We start from the raw sequence: 20084 nt of genomic DNA on the forward strand, positions 1-20084 counted from the left end.
GGAATAAGTTTATATATAAAATATATAAGTTGGAATAAGTTTATATATAAAATATATAAGTTGGAATAAGTTTCTATATAAAATATATAAGTTGGAATAAGTTTCTATATAAAATATATAAGTTGGAATAAGTTTATATATAAAATATATAAGTTGGAATAAGTTTATATATAAAATATATAAGTTGGAATAAGTTTATATATAAAATATATAAGTTGGAATAAGTTTATATATAAAATATATAAGTTGGAATAAGTTTATATATAAAATATATAAGTTGGAATAAGTTTATATATAAAATATATAAGTTGGAATAAGTTTATATATAAAATATATAAGTTGGAATAAGTTTATATATAAAATATATAAGTTGGAATAAGTTTATATATAAAATATATAAGTTAGAATAAGTTTATATATAAAATATATAAGTTGGAATAAGTTTATATATAAAATATATAAGTTGGAATAAGTTTATATATAAAATATATAAGTTGGAATAAGTTTATATATAAAATATATAAGTTGGAATAAGTTTATATATAAAATATATAAGTTGGAATAAGTTTATATATAAAATATATAAGTTGGAATAAGTTTATATATAAAATATATAAGTTGGAATAAGTTTATATATAAAATATATAAACAGAATCAAAGTTCCAGTATGTCTCATTGGTGCTGTCTATTGTGTTCATACATGTTACATCATCAAAAAAACCCAGCAGTTGAAGACAGATGACCTCTTGACGAATAAATGTATGAAACTTCTTCCATATTTCCCCCCCCTCCAGCTATGTAATATAAACACTTTTGATACCCCCCGATCCAACATATCCACTTTTTGGTACCGCAACGTAACAAGGCTTGCACTACCCATTACAACATAACACAGATACTACGCTGTGATCATGATTAAACGGCCACAACATAACACAATGAGAAGTGGTATGAGCATTAACTAGAAGTCGTACAGGAAAACAACAATGTCAAACTTCTTTAGAACATGCAGAAACAAACTGATCAGATGCTTGAATGATCCAAATCTGACCCCTTTCGGCTAAACAAACAAAAAAAGGATTGGCTCAATCAATAGTTTGCACTTTCGGGGATCACGTTCAAGCGGTTCACGCGTTGCTTACAAGAAATTCTTGTTATCACACATGGCAGCAATTTTATCAATGCAACTCGATACGATTTTGAACATCAATTTGAATTCGAATTTCTCCATTGATTTGATACGACACAATCCCGAACAATTGTCGATTCGAACCTGAACACTTCCGACGATTCAACACGATCCTGAACGAAATAACTCAACACAAAACGTTACAAGAGAAACCTTGGTAGTTACTCCCTGATATCGGCTTTTTATAACAGGTGGACGAACTCATTTTTGCCGTAGGTAAGCCTGACTTAGACATTGGCATACAATTCTTTAGCGCTTCTGCGCATACTCATTACATCATGATCACGTTAGAAATAGTCAGAGATAGACGTGTTACACACGTGTGGGCCAAGAGAAAGCAACAAGGACGCGTTCTTAAAATGGCCAGATAAATAAAAACTGTTGCTTAACTAGAAAAAAAGGAGTCGACTTTTTCCTCGTTGTTGTTCATTGCGACGGAGTCTACAACATGTTGGGCTACTATGGCAAGTATGCAAAAGAATATACATTAAAAAAATAAATACCAAGTTCTAAAATGGGAATTGGACCCCAGAAATGTAAAATTTAAGGTGATTCCCAACGTTTGGAACCATAACTTAAGGCAACCAAGCAATAAGTACCAGTATACAGTAACATTGGTAGGAGTTAGCATTGAATTGTAATGCCAAAAAAATGTTTAACACTTCCGTCCTTTGTGAAACCATGAAGAACTTTGAGACACTGATAGAAGGTTTGACCATTTCCGAAGAGTTGGAATAATAGATTTGGCCATAACCACGGGGACTTTTGACGTTCCACTAGTATTTCACAAACACTGGAATAGAAACATGAAAACTTGTGAGCATCGGTGTACATGAGGAGAGGGAGAGTATATATGAAAAGAGGAGTGAAGACTCTTCCCACTTGCTTTAGAAATTATTCACTAGGCAGATATACGTAGGTGACTTTTGTTACGAAAGGTAATAAACATCATTGTAGAAAGGGGGGAATCAGCTTTACATCTTGCATATAAAGTTATCCTTTCGGACTTTTAAAGTCAGATACATCCTACTAAAGAATATTGTGTAGATTTTTTTTCAATTTAGTTTTTACTCACTTTGTAATAACAGATGTAATATTTTTAATTGAAAAAAAAATGGCCTACGTTTGCGAAAAAAAAATCAAGAAATTTTCATTCGGCACCTTCTGGCATTTTAGGCAAACTGTACAAAGATTTCTGACAATAACAAGGTCCGTATTCTGCTTAATTCCAATGGAGCATGGTCCTTATTTCTACTAATATGCAAAAGGCACTGCGTGTGTTTGTTCCTTATAGAGTCCAAAGCTGTCAAGTCGATTTTTATAAAATTTCGCTCAAATATACTTCATATGTCTGGTGACGTTCTTGAATAGGTTTTTCATCGGAATACCTCTGATAAGTATAAAAAATTTTTTTTTTAATCCGTGTAAAGAAGGAACGGTTCTATTTTGACCAAAGTTAACATCTTTATACAGTCTAACATCACAAGTGAATTTTAGAAGTTTTATCAGTGCATAAGCAGAAAGGCCTGGCAAATAAAATCAACAGGAGGTTTTTTACTAAGACAGGGGCGCGTTCAAAGTAAATGTTTCTGTTTAGAGTATAATCGAACCATGATATTTGATTTTTGCATTTTAAACTTTAATTAAAGTCATTATATAAAAATACTTGCAGAAAAACAACAGAAGATTCTCTACAGTGCAATATAAATTACAATGTATTGTGAACTAAGTCACTGCAGGAAGCATGGCAGCTTTCTCCTGGTGCGCTGTAGGGAGTTTCTGAATCGAGCAGGAAATTAATCGGTTTGAATGACGAATGAGCGATTTCACCAATTTCGATGACAATGTAAGAAAAAAAATGAAAGGAAAAATTCAAGATGGCGCCGACTCTCTCTTTAACACGGTAAGATATCCTCAACACGGCACAAGAAGCAACAGCCACACGATTCCCCAGCCAACTCAATCGTCACTCCCCCACGTCTTTCCCCTCACCCGCTTTTATCGTCGTTCTAGGCCGGCTAAATTTGCATATTCCGAGAATTCGTGTGACTTTGCGAGACATCATACTTTACAAAAGACGGCGGTCGCCATCTTGGTCCCTCTTTTCTATTTTTGGTCGGTAACGCTGAGCTGGTCTCGAGGTAAGTCTTTTTCCCCTCATCCGTCTCTCCCACGTACCCACACAACACGCAAACACGCGGGCGCTTATCTCCTGGATGCACGTTACACTCCCCCCTGATCTGATGATCACATAGAGAGCACTGGGGGGGTGGCCTTTTAGTGCGTGTGCTTCTGCGAAGAGGTACATTCACTGTTTCAGATTCGGGCTCTGGATCTGGTTCCGCCTCATCAGATGAAGTATCGCTATCAGTCTCTGGAAGGGGCTCACTGAATCCGTGCATCGGCAGCTCATCGCTAGACGCTTCACTGCTTTCTTCTGTAGTTGTATGACGCACCTCGGTAGCTGGGCGAAGATCACGCACATGTCGTGGGGTTCCATCGACCAAAACAGACTGCTGGCTAATCACTCCAGATATGTGTCCTCGCTTAAACTTGTCGGTGCACCGATTTCCTGGAGGCCGCACCCACACTGGATCTCCCACTTCATATCTGTTATATGTTCCCTTGTCGGTTGGCTGCGTAGTGTTGATTCCCTTCACTCCGACTTGGTACGTGTAAATAGCATTCGCAGGTGCGGTTGAAGGGGACGTCCCGTCCTTTGGCGTAATGTTGTACCAATATGTTGCTTCCGCAATAGTACATCGCTTCCTGGCAGCAATTCTCTTGATGCTGCGATGGCTTCTTTCAGCAATGCCATTTCCTGATGGCACATGCGCACATCGCAACCGTAGACGGACGCCCCACTCATCTAACAACTGCCGGACTTGCTGGCTACAAAACGCTGCATCATTGTCAGTCAGGAGCTCTTCCGGCGCACCTCGCTCAAAAAAAATGGATGATAGGTGGCGAACAACATTTGCTGAATCCTGTCTGGTCATCTGCCGCCACACCGCAAATCTCGTAGGCCCGCAATCAATGAGAGTTAGAAAGGGCTTGCCACTGTAATGGGTAATATCCATGGCCAGCCGCTGCCACACACTCTCAACTTCCAAGCGACCCTTCTGCCATCGCTCTGGTGCAGGATCAATAGACTGGCAAGCCTCACAATTTCTGACGATCTGTCTGACATCCATCTTGGTCACTGCTGGGTATGCACGCCTCACAAAATAAAGGGTCCTCTTGATACCCGGATGTCCGCTCTGTGCATGAATTTTTTGTATTTGACATGGGTCGATTGCAACTGCACAAGATCGAGCAGTAATCTCCATTCCCATCTTCGCGGCTTCATACCATTTGTGAGGTACACGGGTCAGTTGGTCAGCACGATTACAATGTGATGGCACCAGAGTGACGCTCAGTGATAGCCCATACTCAGATACCAGGTTTTTTAGCGTGTCTAGCCTTCTCCGTATTAACATTTCGCTTGCTGCCTTGGTACGGATTCGTGTCCGTCCTGAAAGTGTGTCTGACACCCAGTGGTAGACACAGAGAGAATCTGTGTACAAGGTCAACTTCTTAGACTGCCACTGCAGGGCCAGATTTACCCCCTTTACAACAGCGTCCAGCTCTGCCAGGTTGATATGCTGAGAATCTGTTACGGGCCGCAGCCAACACGCATCCTCGAACACGTTTCCTCCTTGCTCCAACGAAACTCCCAACGCCAAAGAACTGGCATCAACCCACACACCTACGTTGTCTCCGTTAACACACCACCGCCCACAGGCAGGGTCCTTCTTGTTCACTCTCTCCAGTGTCTCTTTAATCATCAGAGTTAGTAGGACATCATCGGATATGTCATCCCAACCCGTGGTTGTTAAATTTGCTCTGCGTTTAATCACACCAACAGCTGCGCGGAGCCAGCCACAGACCGGTAAGTGACCTACAAGTTTTCCACACCAAGAAAAAACGGTCCGCCTTGTAACGAGGTTGGGGATGCTTGGAATTTCACTGCCACGCCTCCATTGTAGGGTGCCATCCTCTTCATAAACATCCAATCCCAATACACGTGCTCCTTCCCTTAAACGTTCGGGATTCTTGCATTCCAGACCAAACTGAGCCAACTTTTCTTTGACACACGACGCAGACTGTACATCTTCATTGACGTATACGTCATCAATGTAAGCTGACGTTGAGTCCCTCATGGGCTTTTCTTGGGACAATACTGTGTTGACAATAGTCTTCATGATCTGTGGTGCCACATTTAGGCCGAAGCTAAGGCGTGTAAGGCAGTACCTCTGCCCCTGGAACCAAACTGTCTGGAACGGCCACAACGTCTCATCAACTCGCACCTGTAAATAGGCTTTTCGTAAATCCAATATTGAGACATTAGTGCCTTTCTGACGCCATTCCCTCAACTTACTGGCGCATACGTCAGCATCGGCAGTGTAGGCTTCAATATGCTTGTTAAGCTCCCTATAGTCCAGCACGGGCCGTACTTTCGACTTGTTATGCTGGACTACTGCCATCAAGGGTATTAGACCCTTCGGAGGCCCAAGCTTGTCCTCAGGGTAGGGGATTAACCAGCCATCTTGGATCCACGCCTTTAGTTCCCTTTCGTATTCTGCTCGGGCCTCACTGGGTATAGGGTACTCTGCAACCCCATTCTTGAGTTTAGTCGGTGCCATTCCCTCGGTCCACTTCCAAGATGCAATCCAGGCCCTCTTGCGCGAGTCGTAGTCCACTGTAAAATCCGGCCGATCGATATGGAGCGCTGCACACACTGGGGCCTCTAAGAATCGCACCTTTCCATCCCGATGAATTGCGACTCCCCCCAGCGCCTTGATGGCATCGTATCCGAGCAACAGGTCAAACCCCAGGAGATTTCCTTGGGTCACGAGCACATTGATCTTAGTGGCTGCACCGGTGTCCGTGTAGATCTTGACAGTTCCAGCTCCACAGCATGTCTGGGTCTCGCCTCCTATCGTGGTGACTTTGATCTTCCTCTTAGTCCAACTTGGACACAGCCTGGTGCTCACTATAGTATGCGAACAGCCTGAGTCGAGAAGTGCTGAGCAGGGTATCCTGTTTACGTAGACGGTTATTACTGGTTGCGCCTTGTTCAAATTTTGCTCGGGGAGCAGGGCGGCGCTGACGTCCTCTCCCCTGATACGTTTCCCGCACAGTTTTGGGCTAGATGCCCCAAACCGCCACACTTAAAACAGCGCACACGCCCCCTGTTGGTGCAATTCCTTGCAAAATGTCCGCGTCGGCCGCAGCGAAAACATTTCCCATTGCTTGCAGGGTTCTGATTCGGAATCTCCCGAGCGCCAATCTGGCCTGTCTGTGTCGCCATCACAACTGGTTCCCCCAGGTCCTCCTCATCTTTGATGATGGCTCGAGCACGTTCCATCAAGTGTTCCATGGTCGTTGTTGAAACGCTGGTTGAGGCTCTCAGTAGCTGCTTCACCCGAGTGGGAAGGCCCGCCACAAACGCGTACGCAAGCGTCCGCTCCGACACCCCCCCACCAAACAGAACTGCGAGTTTCTTTAACTCAGCAAAGAAAACGTCCACGCTTTCCTCCGGTAGAAGTTTTCGGGAAGCAAATTTTTCATAAGCCGTACAAGGATCCATGGCAAATGCCTTGTACAGCGCAGCTTTAATTGCGGTGACATCTCCCTTTTCGGCAGCACTGAGTTGCTGATATACACTCAAGGCACCCCCAGCCAATCTCAGGGGAATTACAGTGTGTACCCTTTTCACCTCACAAAGGTCGCACGTCAGCTCGACCCTTTCAACCCAGTCGACGATGGACGTGGTCCCGTCAAACTCGGGTATGAGCTTTAAGTCAAATTTCGACTCGGTCATAGTCCTAGAGGCCAAATGGCCGAAATAGCTTGTAAGAAAAAAAATGAAAGGAAAAATTCAAGATGGCGCCGACTCTCTCTTTAACACGGTAAGATATCCTCAACACGGCACAAGAAGCAACAGCCACACGATTCCCCAGCCAACTCAATCGTCACTCCCCCACGTCTTTCCCCTCACCCGCTTTTATCGTCGTTCTAGGCCGGCTAAATTTGCATATTCTGAGAATTCGTGTGACTTTGCGAGACATCATACTTTACAAAAGACGGCGGTCGCCATCTTGGTCCCTCTTTTCTATTTTTGGTCGGTAACGCTGAGCTGGTCTCGAGGTAAGTCTTTTTCCCCTCATCCGTCTCTCCCACGTACCCACACAACACGCAAACACGCGGGCGCTTATCTCCTGGATGCACGTTACAGACAATAATAGTATTGGAAGTGTAGAACATTAGTTGATACTCATTCAATCCCGGGCAACATCGGGTCACCCGTCTAGTTCTGCATAAGTACCTTATTTTCTTTGCTATTAAATACAAGGTGCCTTCAACAAGTTTCCAGACATTTTTTTTTGTAGAGGCATTTAATATTGCCATAGACCCTTGAAAATTCAGTATGTTATTGCTATATATTATATGAGATGACGGACCAATTTTTATAATTTCAGGTTAAAATGAACAGCTATATCAGGAATTAGAATTCACCCTACTAAAGCCTGATTGTCACAGCTGGTGAATTTCAAAAATGCAATCTGAATGTGAGGATACTTTGGAAGAACGATATGCAATACAATTCTGTTTTAAACTTGGAAAAATGTCACACAAACGTATGGAATGCTTCAGACTGCTTTTGGACCATCTTGCATGAATCAAGCATCAGTTTTTGAGTGGCATAAGAGATTCAAGGAAAGTAGGGAGACTGTCAGGAGTGATGCGAGGTGAGAGGGAGTAAGGAAGTCAAAACACCAGTTAATTGGCCAAATAAATTTTGTAGATAAGGACCGTTATGTGCCTATAGAGACAATGAGTGCACAGTTTGATGTTAGTGTGGAAACTGTAACACAATTATTTTCAAGGAACTAACGGTGCAGAAGATTTGCGTGAATGCACCAGTCCACAATTGCATCCTTGTCACAGACTATTTGACCAAGATGGACATCAAGATAGTTCTTCAGCCTCTCTACATTCCATATTTTGCTCCCTATGAATTTTTGATATATCCTAAGCTCAAGGCAAACGTTAGTGGCTGTAGTTAAGAGACAACTGAGGAGATGAAACGGTACAACAAGTGCATTGCAGCTGGAGGAGATTACTTCGAAGCGGACTAAAGTTTCATGTGTGTAATATCAAAAAAAATTACCCATACAAAAAATGTCTGCAAACTTATTGAAGGCACCTTGTAGAAGTAAGCTAATGACAATAAAATTATTGGAAGTTTAGAACATTAGTTGATCTTCATTCAATCCTGGACAACGTTGGGTTCTGCATTTGTGCTTTATTTTCTTTGCTATAAGTTGAAACTTATTGAAGCCACCTCATATATATATAATAGCAGGGAGACTTGACGTTGGGATTGACTGATGATCAACGACTGTTTCACACTCCCATATTTTAATTTGTTTTATTTTTTATTTTTAAGTCATTATTAAGACTCCAAAGAAATAATCAGTTGAACTTACTGATGTAAAGATTTTACATATGGTGACTCAGAATCTCTCTGTGCGTTAGCATTTTTACCCATGGCTGTATCTGGAAAAAAAAAAAGAGAGATTTATCGGCATAGTCAAGCATTTTGTTAAATTAATGATGTAATGGAATAACCTAACATCCCTTCATAGATGAAATAAACTATGTATATATTGACCCTCTCACGTGACAGAAGGAGGCAGAAGGAAAAAAGATAAGACAAGATGTTGAGTAACTCTTATGTCACATGTATTCCCTTGTAAATAAACCCCTTTGTCTTTCACCCATAACCCCCTGTTTCTTGCTGTATCCTTATTTAAAGTAAGGGTATAACAAAACCAAAACCTAATAACAGTGAGTCAGGTACGATAACCATTAAACCAGCGTGACACAATCTATAAAAGGTGTTTTTAAACTACTTATTAACACAAAGTCCATGAAGATAGTTCTAAGTACCTGACAATGAATACTCATAAAGGATTATTTTCCCTAAAACGATTGCCGTTTGGGTTGAAAATAGCACTAAATTTATTCCAACATATTATGGATGCCAAGCTAGCAGGCTTAAATTTTGCAATGGCTTATTTAGACGACATTTTGATAAGAAGCAAAAATGTTAAAGAACATAAAAACCATATTCGGAAGTTATTCGGGAAAATAGAAGATGACGGATTTAAAGTGGCTCTCGAAAAATGTAATTTTGGTATGGACAAGATTGAATATTTGAGACAAATAATTGATCGGAAAGGTAGAAGACCTAACCCAAATAGGACAGAAGCAATTAGAGACATGCCTAGACCAGTGTAGTGAAGTTACAGTCATTCTTGGGTCTAGCAAACTACTATAATTCTTATATCCCAAATATGCACAAACTAAGAGCACCATTAAATGAATTATTGAAGAATAAAAAATGGTTCTGGACAAAAGAATGTGAGGAAGCATTCCAAAAAATTAAAAGATGTTTGTTATCGGATCTAGCGTTAGCACATTACGATCCGAAAAAAGATTTAATTGATGCGAGCGAATACGGTTTAGGAGTGGTGCTTCTACACAGAATGGAAGATGGATCTACTAAACCAATTTCTCATGCCTTGAAAGAAAGTACAGTCGAAAAAGAGGGTCTGACGATTGTGTATGCCGTGAGAAAGTTTCATAGATTCATTCATGGAAGATCTTTCGTCTTGGAAACGGACCATAAACCATTATTATCGATTTTTTGTTCGAAAAAAGGGATTCCTACTCATACGGCAAATAGATTACAGATATGGAGTATTATTTTGCTCAATTACGATTTCAAAATGAAACACCTAACATCTAGTAAAATTGCACATGCAGATGGTTTGTCGAGATTTTGAAGAAACTGTTATAGCAGCACTAAAAGAAGAAAATGAACTAACAGATATATTAATAAATACTGTTAGGGAACTTCCTGTTATACTTGAGGAAATAAAGAAAGCATCGAAAACAGGTAAATATATTAATGAGATAAAAAAACAAGTGGGACAAGACGAAAAGAATAGAAAAGGATTAAAAGTGTTTCCATTTTCTATGTGTGATGAAACTCTGATGTACGCAGACAGAGTGGTAATACCGCAAATATTACAAAAGAAAATCCTAAAAGAATTCCACATGGGACATCCCGGAATCTCCAGAATGAAGGCCCTAATGAGAGGATTAACATACTGGCCTGGAATGGATTAGGACATTGAGAAAATGGTGAAATTATGTAAAGGTCGTCAAGTATCCGCGAGATCTCCCCCTATACGGACGCAACCTTGGCCTAAAACAGATGTACCCTGGACACGCATCAATATTGATTACGCAGGACCTCTGAAGGAATATTATTACCTAGTAATCGTAGATAGTATGTCAAAATGGTCAGACATTTTTAAATACAAACACCCTACAGCGGCAAACACAATAAAAGTGCTGGACGAGATATTTAGTCGGTTCGGAGTTACAAACAAGATGACATGCAAGAAAAATCTGAGAAAATAGTTTCAAGTAGGGAAACCTCATTAAGCCATGGCATTTCAAAGCCAAACGCTTCTCATCAGAAATTCAAGTGGGTCGATAGCACGGAATATAGAAATGGAATAAAATAATACAATTAAATAAATCGATTTTAAAGGTAGATTAAGGGACAGTTAAAATTTTAAATAGATTTAAAGCCTTTCTTCATGCAAGTCTCCCTTACAAAATTTCATTATCGTATTTTATTGTAAAACATGGGGAGCAGACTCGCCAGTCAATTCAGATAAGAATGGGAGTTTGTAAATGTGGTTAAAAATACATTATAAAATACATTTAAAAATACAAACTAATTTTATAGAATAAGTTAAGATAACAAAAGGATAAAAAATTTACAATCAAATTTTATTATGCTATCAGTTCAAAAGGGACTACAATATTTGGGGATAGGGAAACCTCATAAGGCCATGGCATTTCAAAGCCAAACGCTTCTCATCAGAAATGGGGAGTAAAGACAAATATTATACAGAGAAGAATTTTTTAAAAGATAGTACTGCCTTTATGGAAAGACAATCAAAGGAAAAACAGAAAGCTGTACTGTGACTGAAGCCGATTCTAGGACTGGCAGCAACCAACGTAAAAGAGTAATAAAGAATGCGAGAGAGTTGTATGCTAAAAAGTAAAGCAAAGTAGTTGAGCAGTTTTGGAAAATAGTAAACAGGATCCTAAACAGAAGCATGTGCTCAATCCGAACCATCATCAATGGATCTGAGGTAATCTTGTCAGCATCAGACAAAGCCAAACTATTTGCCAAGAACTTTGCAACTAATTATACCATATGCGACCAAGGCCGTCAATCCCCCAATATTTCCTCCTGTATCAGAAAACATGCTATGTGATATACAAATATCTGTGCATGATATATTGCCAGGCTTATTAAAAACTTTGATTCCAGTAAAGCAACTGGCCCTGATGGCATTCCAATTATATTGCTGAAAAAGCTTCAACCAGAACAAGTTTCCTTACTTACAAAGATGTTTAAGCGTTGTGTTAAGGAAAATTGCTTCCCAACATCCCAGAAAACCTATTCAGTATGTCCTGAATTTAAGAATTCAGGTGATCGGGCATCTTCCTCTCACTACAGACCAATAAGTCTCCTGTGCGTCATGAGTAAGTTGCTGGAATCCATGTTAAATAGAGAAGTAGTCAATCACCTCAGCAAAAATAACCTTTTTTAGTAACATGCAATATGGTTTCCATTCTGCTAGATCTTCAGCAGATGTGCTTACGGTTATATCTCATAGGATTAGCGAATCTCTTGACGGAGCCATTTTTTCTAGGGCAATTGCTCTGGACATATCAAAGACCTTTTAGAGGGCATGGCATAAAGATCTTCAGTTATGGTATAGCTGGAAAGTTTTCTCAATTATTAAATCATTTCTCTCTGATAGGTTCATAGTAGTGGTTGATGGGACGAAATCAGAAGCTCACAGTATTAATTCCGGAGTCCCTCAGAGGTCCATTCTGACCCAACTCTCTTCCTGATCTACATCAATCATCTTCCAAATCACATCCTATCATTCATAGACATTTATGCTCATGACACTATCATCTATGACAGCACATCAAAGGCTGTAAATGTCCAAGTTATCACTTATTCTCTCCTCTGATCTTGAGCACGTGGTACAATGGAAGAAGAGGTGGCTGGTTACTTTTAATGCATCTAAATCGAAGCTTCTATCTTTACATCATAAAAACCGATCCCCTATCTGGCATGAATTGAAATGAACAGCTCTCATCTTGGGGAGGCTCCATGTTTTGACAAGCTTCTGGGGTTGACCTTTACTGCTGATCTGAGATGGAACATGTACATCAAATCCGTTGCCAAGGCTGCTGGAAAAATGGTAGATATCTCACTGTTGATGCAATTCTCTACCTATATAAGAGCCAGGTACATTCAAAGATGGAGTACTGTTGCCACATCTGGGCAGGAGTTGCTAGAAGCAGCTTACCCTGCCTTGACAGAGTTCAAAATGGACTTCGTAGCCTGGTGGGGGATGCCCTTTTCTCTTCTCTGCAACTTCATTCCCACAGAAGAGACACTGCAAGCCTGTCTCTGCTTTATCGCTATTTTCATGGCAGATGCTTGTCTGGGCTCTAAACTATGGTCTACCCTCACCAAACTTTCACGAAAAACACTCGTCTATCTGAATCTACTATCAATAATTTCCCCCACTCTTTACCTGTGCCTAAACCTAAACATAGATTCCATGAACAAAACTTCTTTCTTAGGACTGCAGGCCTATGGAACTCTTTCGTTTGGCTGCTTTTGAGCTGATTACAATTTGGTCATATTCAAGTCTAACATTAACAAATTCTTGATGAGCCGTTCCCCTTAAGTAATCAAATTTACCAAATTTCCACGCTTTATCTGTGCCTAAATCAAAACGTGGATTCCATGAACAAAGCTTCTTTCTTAGAACTGCACGCCTGTGGAACTCTGTTCCATCTTCCTGCTTCCCACCTGATTACAACTTGGATGTCTTCAAGTCCAACGTTAACAAATTCCTAATGAACCGCCCCCTTAAGTAAACACTTCATCAAATCTCCACATTAACGTACTGTACTTGCAATAACCCTTATCCCTGAGTGGCTTCCGGGCCTTGATAAGTGGTGACCACCGTGTAAAAAAAACAAAAAAAACTAACGATTACCACAATATTGTCCCATTGACTACTGTACACTCATTAACCTTTATCCTCGAGTGACCTCCGGGCCTTGATAAGTGGTGACTCCTATGTAAAAAAAAAAAGGAAAGAAAAGCTATAAAGCTGTACTTCCATGGGTTGCTTCTTATTGATTTATGCCCGTTTTTTGGGGGCGGGGGAGAAGATGACTTGCCCAGATGAAAACAGATAAGAAGTTTTAATTTTTAGAAATAACGAACTGTCATCATCATTGTCAAAGTATGTTTTTACTTTGATGAATAATTTTGGTGGCTGGAAGAGAATTATTTAGTTTTCAAAAATGATAGTACGTCGATTATGAATAAGTAACAAAAAAAATAAACGTTAAGCACAGCTTAAACAAAAATTTTTTTTTTTTTTCCCTTGCAGTGGGAGTTGTCAGCCCTTAGAGAAAAACAATGTCAGTCATGACAGTTTGAGAAATAAACCATAATACCTCGCATCACAAATGTTAATTATAACGCACCCGGCGTCTCCTACATTACTATTTAATCTGTAAGTTTTTAAATAATTCAGTCAAATGTTATACTTTTGCTTTTAATCATTTTTAAGTTGTTATTAAACCGATAACAACGTTTATTATCGAAATATTATCAACACTTACTCTCGAATTGTTTTATGGGCCTTCGTTTGTGATAATTCATAGTACAAACAGTAATAAACGGTTTATCTTTGAATGTTGGCCGTTCGAGATATTATTAAGTACTTGTACTGTAACGTGGCCATTAGAAATAACGAACTGTCATCATCAGTGTCAAAGTATGTTTTTACTTTGATGAATAATTTTGGTGGCTGGACGAGAATTATTTAGTTTTCAAAAACGATAGTACGTTGATTATGAATAAGTAAAAAAAAAAAAAAAAGTTAAGCACAGCTGAAACAAACTTTTTTTTTAATTTCCTTTTCGATGTACAATATATATATATATATATATATATATATATATATATATATATATATATATATAGTTATATAGTTATATATCCATAAAATTAAGAATTAATATGTGAGGATACTTCTAAACCTATATACTTAACAAATTTTTATCTACAGTATTGATATTTGGTATATGGGATATTCAGACATGTGGGAAACGTTTAAATCCGTTTTCATCCGGGGAAAAGGTCTACTAATGGGTCAAACTTGGAAAATTGATACGTAAGGGTCATCCGATTTTTATCTGTTTGCCAACTGTTTCACGAGTGCGCATGCGTGAATGGTTGACATTGGTTGGATTACTTATTGTTTTGGCGTCTCCTACATTACTATTTAATCTGTAAGTTGTTAAATAATTCAATCAAATGTTATACTTTTGCTTTTAATCATTTTTAAGTTGTTATTAAACCGATAACAACGTTTTTTATCGAAATATTATCAACACTTACGCTCGAATTGTTTTGTGATAACTTATAGTACAAAAAATTAATAAACGGTTTTATCTTTGAATGTTGGCCGTTCGAAATATTATTAAATACTTGTACTGTAACATGGCCATTACACACGAACCTTGTTTATTACAGTTCAAAACTCTCTCCGACCCCCCACACCGTCTGGCACCGTCGAAAAGGAACAAAAATAAATCCGAATCAGCTTTTCTTTATTTTTAAACACAAGTCGTTTATTACCGTTTTTCTTGTGATGCATCGACAAGTTTTTGTTTACATTAGATTTGAAGATGATCATATTATTTTATTTAACTCCTCTTCAAGATCAAGATGAACCTACTACCACCGAGTCATCAAGGTAACATCCATAATAGTAGGAGCACTAGCAACAATACCGAAAAACTTTGAAAAAAGAATGGGAGATATTAAAATCAGAGGGATGACTGAGAAGATACAGCATATAACAATAATCGAAAACGGCTGAAATATCAAGGAAAATCCTTGAATGCGGAAACTAACACCACACTAGAACTACAGGCACAAGCTGGACATACAGAAATTGCTATAGATGTAAAACACAAAGGGACTTCATATGGAATCATGAAAACTGAAACTGTATAATTGTAAGTTAACCCCCTGCACCCCTGTTTATTTTCTTTTTTGTTTTCACGTGACGCTATAGACCACACCAAATAAATGAGGGTCAAGGAGGATGGACAGATCGAGGAGAGAGAGAGCACTAACCAGACCTCTCCTGGATGAGTGCAAAAAGCAATTGGGACCTTGGGAAGGCTTATTGCCACCCAAATCCTAGTGAAGACCAATGGTCGCTAACAAGGTATTTTTTTAAAGTATTTTTTCAAGGTCCTGGATATGATCTTAAACTATATCCGATGGTGAGGCCCCAGCTTGCGGGCTTTGGAGAGTGTGGAGCCACCCCTTAATTGCCATTGCTCCCAGGTCCACTTTGACCCAGAGTGGTAGTACCTGTTAGAGTCCTAACTATGGGTTAAATAGAAACTGACTTTAAAAAAATACATATATATTCTATTAAGAAATTTTTTTTCAAAATAACTGGATTCGGCATTAAATAACCTGAAAAGGGTTGATATGCCGTAAAACAAAAACAACCAAACCAAAAGTATTTTTTCTATAAAAGATTTTTTTTTCTTTTTTCTTTTTTTAAATGGAAGAGATGGTTGCAAAGACTCCAGAGAACACTACAAGTTGTTATCAAAGATAAAATTCTGATGATGGTCCGTGTGATTACTCCTAGTGAGTAAATAATAAAAAGATATCTTACCACAAATGATATCCAAGGCACAAAGTGTGATATAGGGTCCGATATCAAACTCTCCTTGTCCAATACGTTCTTCAAGTTTACCACACAGTATCAACGCTTGCTCATTGAATACGACAACGAAATCGTTGAGGATGTTGTAATGGAATGATGGCGTTAACAGCTTCCGACGTTCGGCCCATTTTATACCTTTGCTAAAAAGAAAAGACAAAAACACAAATTAAAAATTAAACTTTTCAAGAAACATTGTTTATATAAAAGTATTTTAGAAACATGATTTTTTTTTTTTTGCATTACTAATATTAAGAAATATGTAAAGAACAGAGTTATTTCCCTTGTTAGAAATGGCAGTTTTTTTTTAGATAAAGAGAAAGTGACTCGCAAACACATCAGTTTGGTACTTGTGCAAAATTTGAATCAGATGTAACTAACTGCCCGCTCAGCTTTGATCGGAACATGACGTCGACCTCCAACTTTCACCGAGCGTCGCTGATTATCAAAGCGTAACAATGCTACACAAGGAAAATCTTGAAGAAAACATTTAAATATAATAAAATCACCAGAAAAAAATATAACAGAAATAAAAAAAGAAACAACGACTTGAATCTTAGCCCATAGAATTTGTTTCCGGTATGGAACAAAACCGGAAAACCGTACTATTTTTAACTGAAACTATTCATCTCTAATATACATAGATTTTTTGCAATAGTGGTCGTTTAGACATGGATCATGTACCATAAAATCAAACTAATTTCAAGTGATAACCCTTCCATATCATTAACCCTTATCCTCGAGTGGCTGCCAAAAGAAATGCTTCTTCTAACTTTTTCTTGACAGTTATTATTTTTTTTTGGCATAATTATTATTTACTTTTTTCCTACAGAAGGAAGATGTGACATAAGGTCCAGAAGATGAATAAAGTGAAGCCAGTGCTCATAAAGTAGGAGCACTCTAGCCATTTAAAAATTGCCTGAGCAGTCCCATCAATATTCTCCGGTAGAAGCGACTCAAGTAGTAAGTAATGAGCTTACTTCATCTGAAAGATGGTGGACCTCCTAGAACTACACAGAACGTTGTAGCTCTTACCTCAATCAACAGGGAACATGTCATTTCAAAAATGGTCCATACACTGTTGGCTTCAGAGAAGGGGATACACGTTGTTCAGTAGTTCTATGGAGGCATCCATAATTATTTTAGTACTTTTAGTAGTGCTCTGTGAACCTCCTGCTTTTTTTACTGATTACTTAAATAATTTATCTTCTAGAGGAGATTAGAAAATTGGTTTTAGTAGTGCTCTGGGGGGAGTTTCCTTACTTACAGAAGTGTTCAATATCCTAGATAGAGCTATAATCCAAAGTGCTTAACATCCTGCAATGAGGTTTTTTTTTTTGCACTCTTCATAAAATTACACACATACACACACATATATATTTATCAACTAAAGGGGGGATTAAATAGAAAACAAACGAAAGAAATTAAAAAAAACGAAAATTGCCTTCTCACATGGTGTACAAATCTTCTGTGGAAAATTTAAAATTAGCTGAAAAAGAAATAAAACAAGAAAAGGAAAGCACTCCAAGTTGGGGAGGGGGGGATGATTTAATTGTCTTTTTTTTTTCCTGGAACATAGAATTTTCAAATTTTCAAAAAGTACATTATAGCACTTTTTGGGTGGAAAAAAATTACGGACTGACATTTTTTAATGACTTACAATTAAAGAAAAGTACAACAAATTGGGGGACTTTTTTTTTTTTTTTTTTTGTCTCACGTAGTTTTTAATGCGGTTTACAAAAACATAAGCACCAAACATTTTTATGGTTTTCGTTCTTTTTTTTTGCGGGAGAGGGATTCAATTATAGAACTTATGTAGCTTAATAGGTGCTTCTGCTGTTTAGTTAACCGTTTTTCCGTAAGTAACGCGCCACAACACCCCCCATCACCTCCCCCAATGTAAATCTTTGAAAAATGTTAAATGGTGTTCTAATCGGTAAATGTCGGTGCGTTATCCCTAAAAAAACAAATTAGAGTGGTCGGTGTTCTGTCTGTATTTACCAAATGGATATTAGCTGCAAATCGACCATTGTGGATCATCTTTTTACTATTCAGGAAATTAAAGATTTAATTAGATTCCTACTTCAGTCACCTAAATTATTTAGTGTGAAATGAGTTTAGGAATTTATATCCAAACCTAAATATTATTTTTACTTAAAAAAAAAAATAACATTAATACACTAAGTTAGGGAAAATTTGCATAGAATGCTCTGCTTTACGGTTGTTGTAAAAATAGAACGGAAATTTAAATTTTGTTCCTTTTAAATTTGGTACATTTTTACATTACGTCCAACTCATCGTTCACATTTGACATGTCAACTTTTATAGGTTTTCGGGTATGCAGACGAGGTTGGAGGTGTTTATTCCGAAAGCTGTAGTTAACATGGGGAGGTTGGGGGTGTTTATTTGTTGTTACTGTACCCGACAACCTATAAATGTCGGCATTTCCAATGTGAACGGTAAGTTGGACATGTAAAAAATAACAAAAAGATATACCAAACTGACTTTTTTCGTTTAAAAATGGAATTATTTCCCTTTCATTAATAACTTGTTTTTATAATATTTTGTGTTTTATATATATAAAGTACAATTGTTGAATGTTATTCTTTTGATTATCTTCGTTTGGGGGGGGGGCACAATTAAAAAAAAAAAGATTAAAATGGAGTGAAATTTAAGTTTCCCTTCCATTCTTACAACAACCGTAAAACAGCGCATACTCAGCAAGTTTTATCGTAATTTATAAACATCTAGATCTACTTACATTATATTAGAAACTGAGTGACCCCTAAAAATCTGGTAGCTGAGTGTCAAATCTGCTTAAAATATTGAAGAAAAAGAAAAAAAGGTGGTGTGTTTTCTCCATCTTAGCACCTCTGGCTACTTGGAAAAACTATCCACTACTATCAAGTAATAGAATTCATCCAGTGATCCTGTAATGTCTATATTTATTGTGGACTACGGTTGTTCAGATTTTGGTCAGGTTTTGTGGATAGTCGGTGGTGCCTTTGGAACCACAGCACGATCTTTACATGATTAACCATATTAGTTATATCTTGGTCCATGGACGGCGAGTAAACGAAGCTACGAATCAGACATTTCATTCTGCCAGGATAATCCATGTGGAAGTTTTTAGTACTGGCAATAATTTCGTTTCGTCCTTCCATTCAGTGTTTCCAATAACGGTGATTGATTTACTAGGATTTGTATTAGAAGCTGAGCAATTTTTAAAATTATTTTATTGTTGCATTTTTTTCATTTTCGTTAAATTTGCTAGTTTGCAATCGCTGATAGCCCACACAAAAGACGAAATTAAAAAGAATGGTATTCATGCAGAATTTGACCCCCCCCCCAGATTCCAATAATGGTTAGGATTCGATCGGCAATCACCGGATTCAACCAAGCATTGTTCAAATGTTGAAACACTAAATCAACATTTAATTTTATTTTTTTTTTGCATAATTAATTAATTAATGATGAGAGTATTTTTTTCTGTTTATTTTCTTAACATCTGTTGACAAAAAAATAATTTCTATATTCTCTTGAAAAATAAAAAAAAAATCAAACTTTTCTCTACTTTCACCTAACTATTTACAGTGTTCATATAAAGCATTCATCTGTTATTTTTATAATAAAAATTCCGTTTTCAAAAAGAAACTTTTACTGCCAAATTTCTTTTAAAAAAAATAGTGCAAGTTTTCCTGAAAAAAAAGCAAAAAAAAAAAACCTTCACCTAACAATTTATGGTAAAAAAATAATCTTTTTTTGTGGAAAAAAAACAACTTTTAATGATAAAAAGAAAAATTTTTTTAAAATAATAAAAATAAATAAACGATACAAAATGCAATTTTTCTTCAGGAATGTGTTCCATTTTAACAAACTGAGCCACAGCAACGTGTGGC

The 20084-nt window shown here is 37.8% G+C and overlaps 1 protein-coding gene across 3 annotated transcripts in view; it reads right to left on the reverse strand.

The window, feature by feature from the left end:
* The window catches only part of LOC145266310 (cytochrome P450 4V2-like), an 84935-nt gene that overhangs the window by 56432 nt on the left and 8419 nt on the right, over positions 1 to 20084 (reverse strand). For all 3 annotated transcript variants that reach the window (XM_080121866.1, XM_080121867.1, XM_080121865.1), the window contains exons 4-6: positions 16138 to 16328; positions 8725 to 8794; positions 1856 to 1982 (exon numbers count right to left, since the gene is read on the reverse strand). In XM_080121866.1, the coding sequence (XP_079977992.1) occupies positions 1856 to 1982; positions 8725 to 8794; positions 16138 to 16328 (388 nt within the window). The remainder of the gene's footprint in view (positions 1 to 1855; positions 1983 to 8724; positions 8795 to 16137; positions 16329 to 20084) is intronic.

Source organism: Euprymna scolopes, chromosome 41 (genome assembly GCF_053919585.1).
Source record: "Euprymna scolopes isolate OS-2025 chromosome 41, ASM5391958v1, whole genome shotgun sequence".
NCBI classification, from domain to species: domain Eukaryota; kingdom Metazoa; phylum Mollusca; class Cephalopoda; order Sepiida; family Sepiolidae; genus Euprymna; species Euprymna scolopes.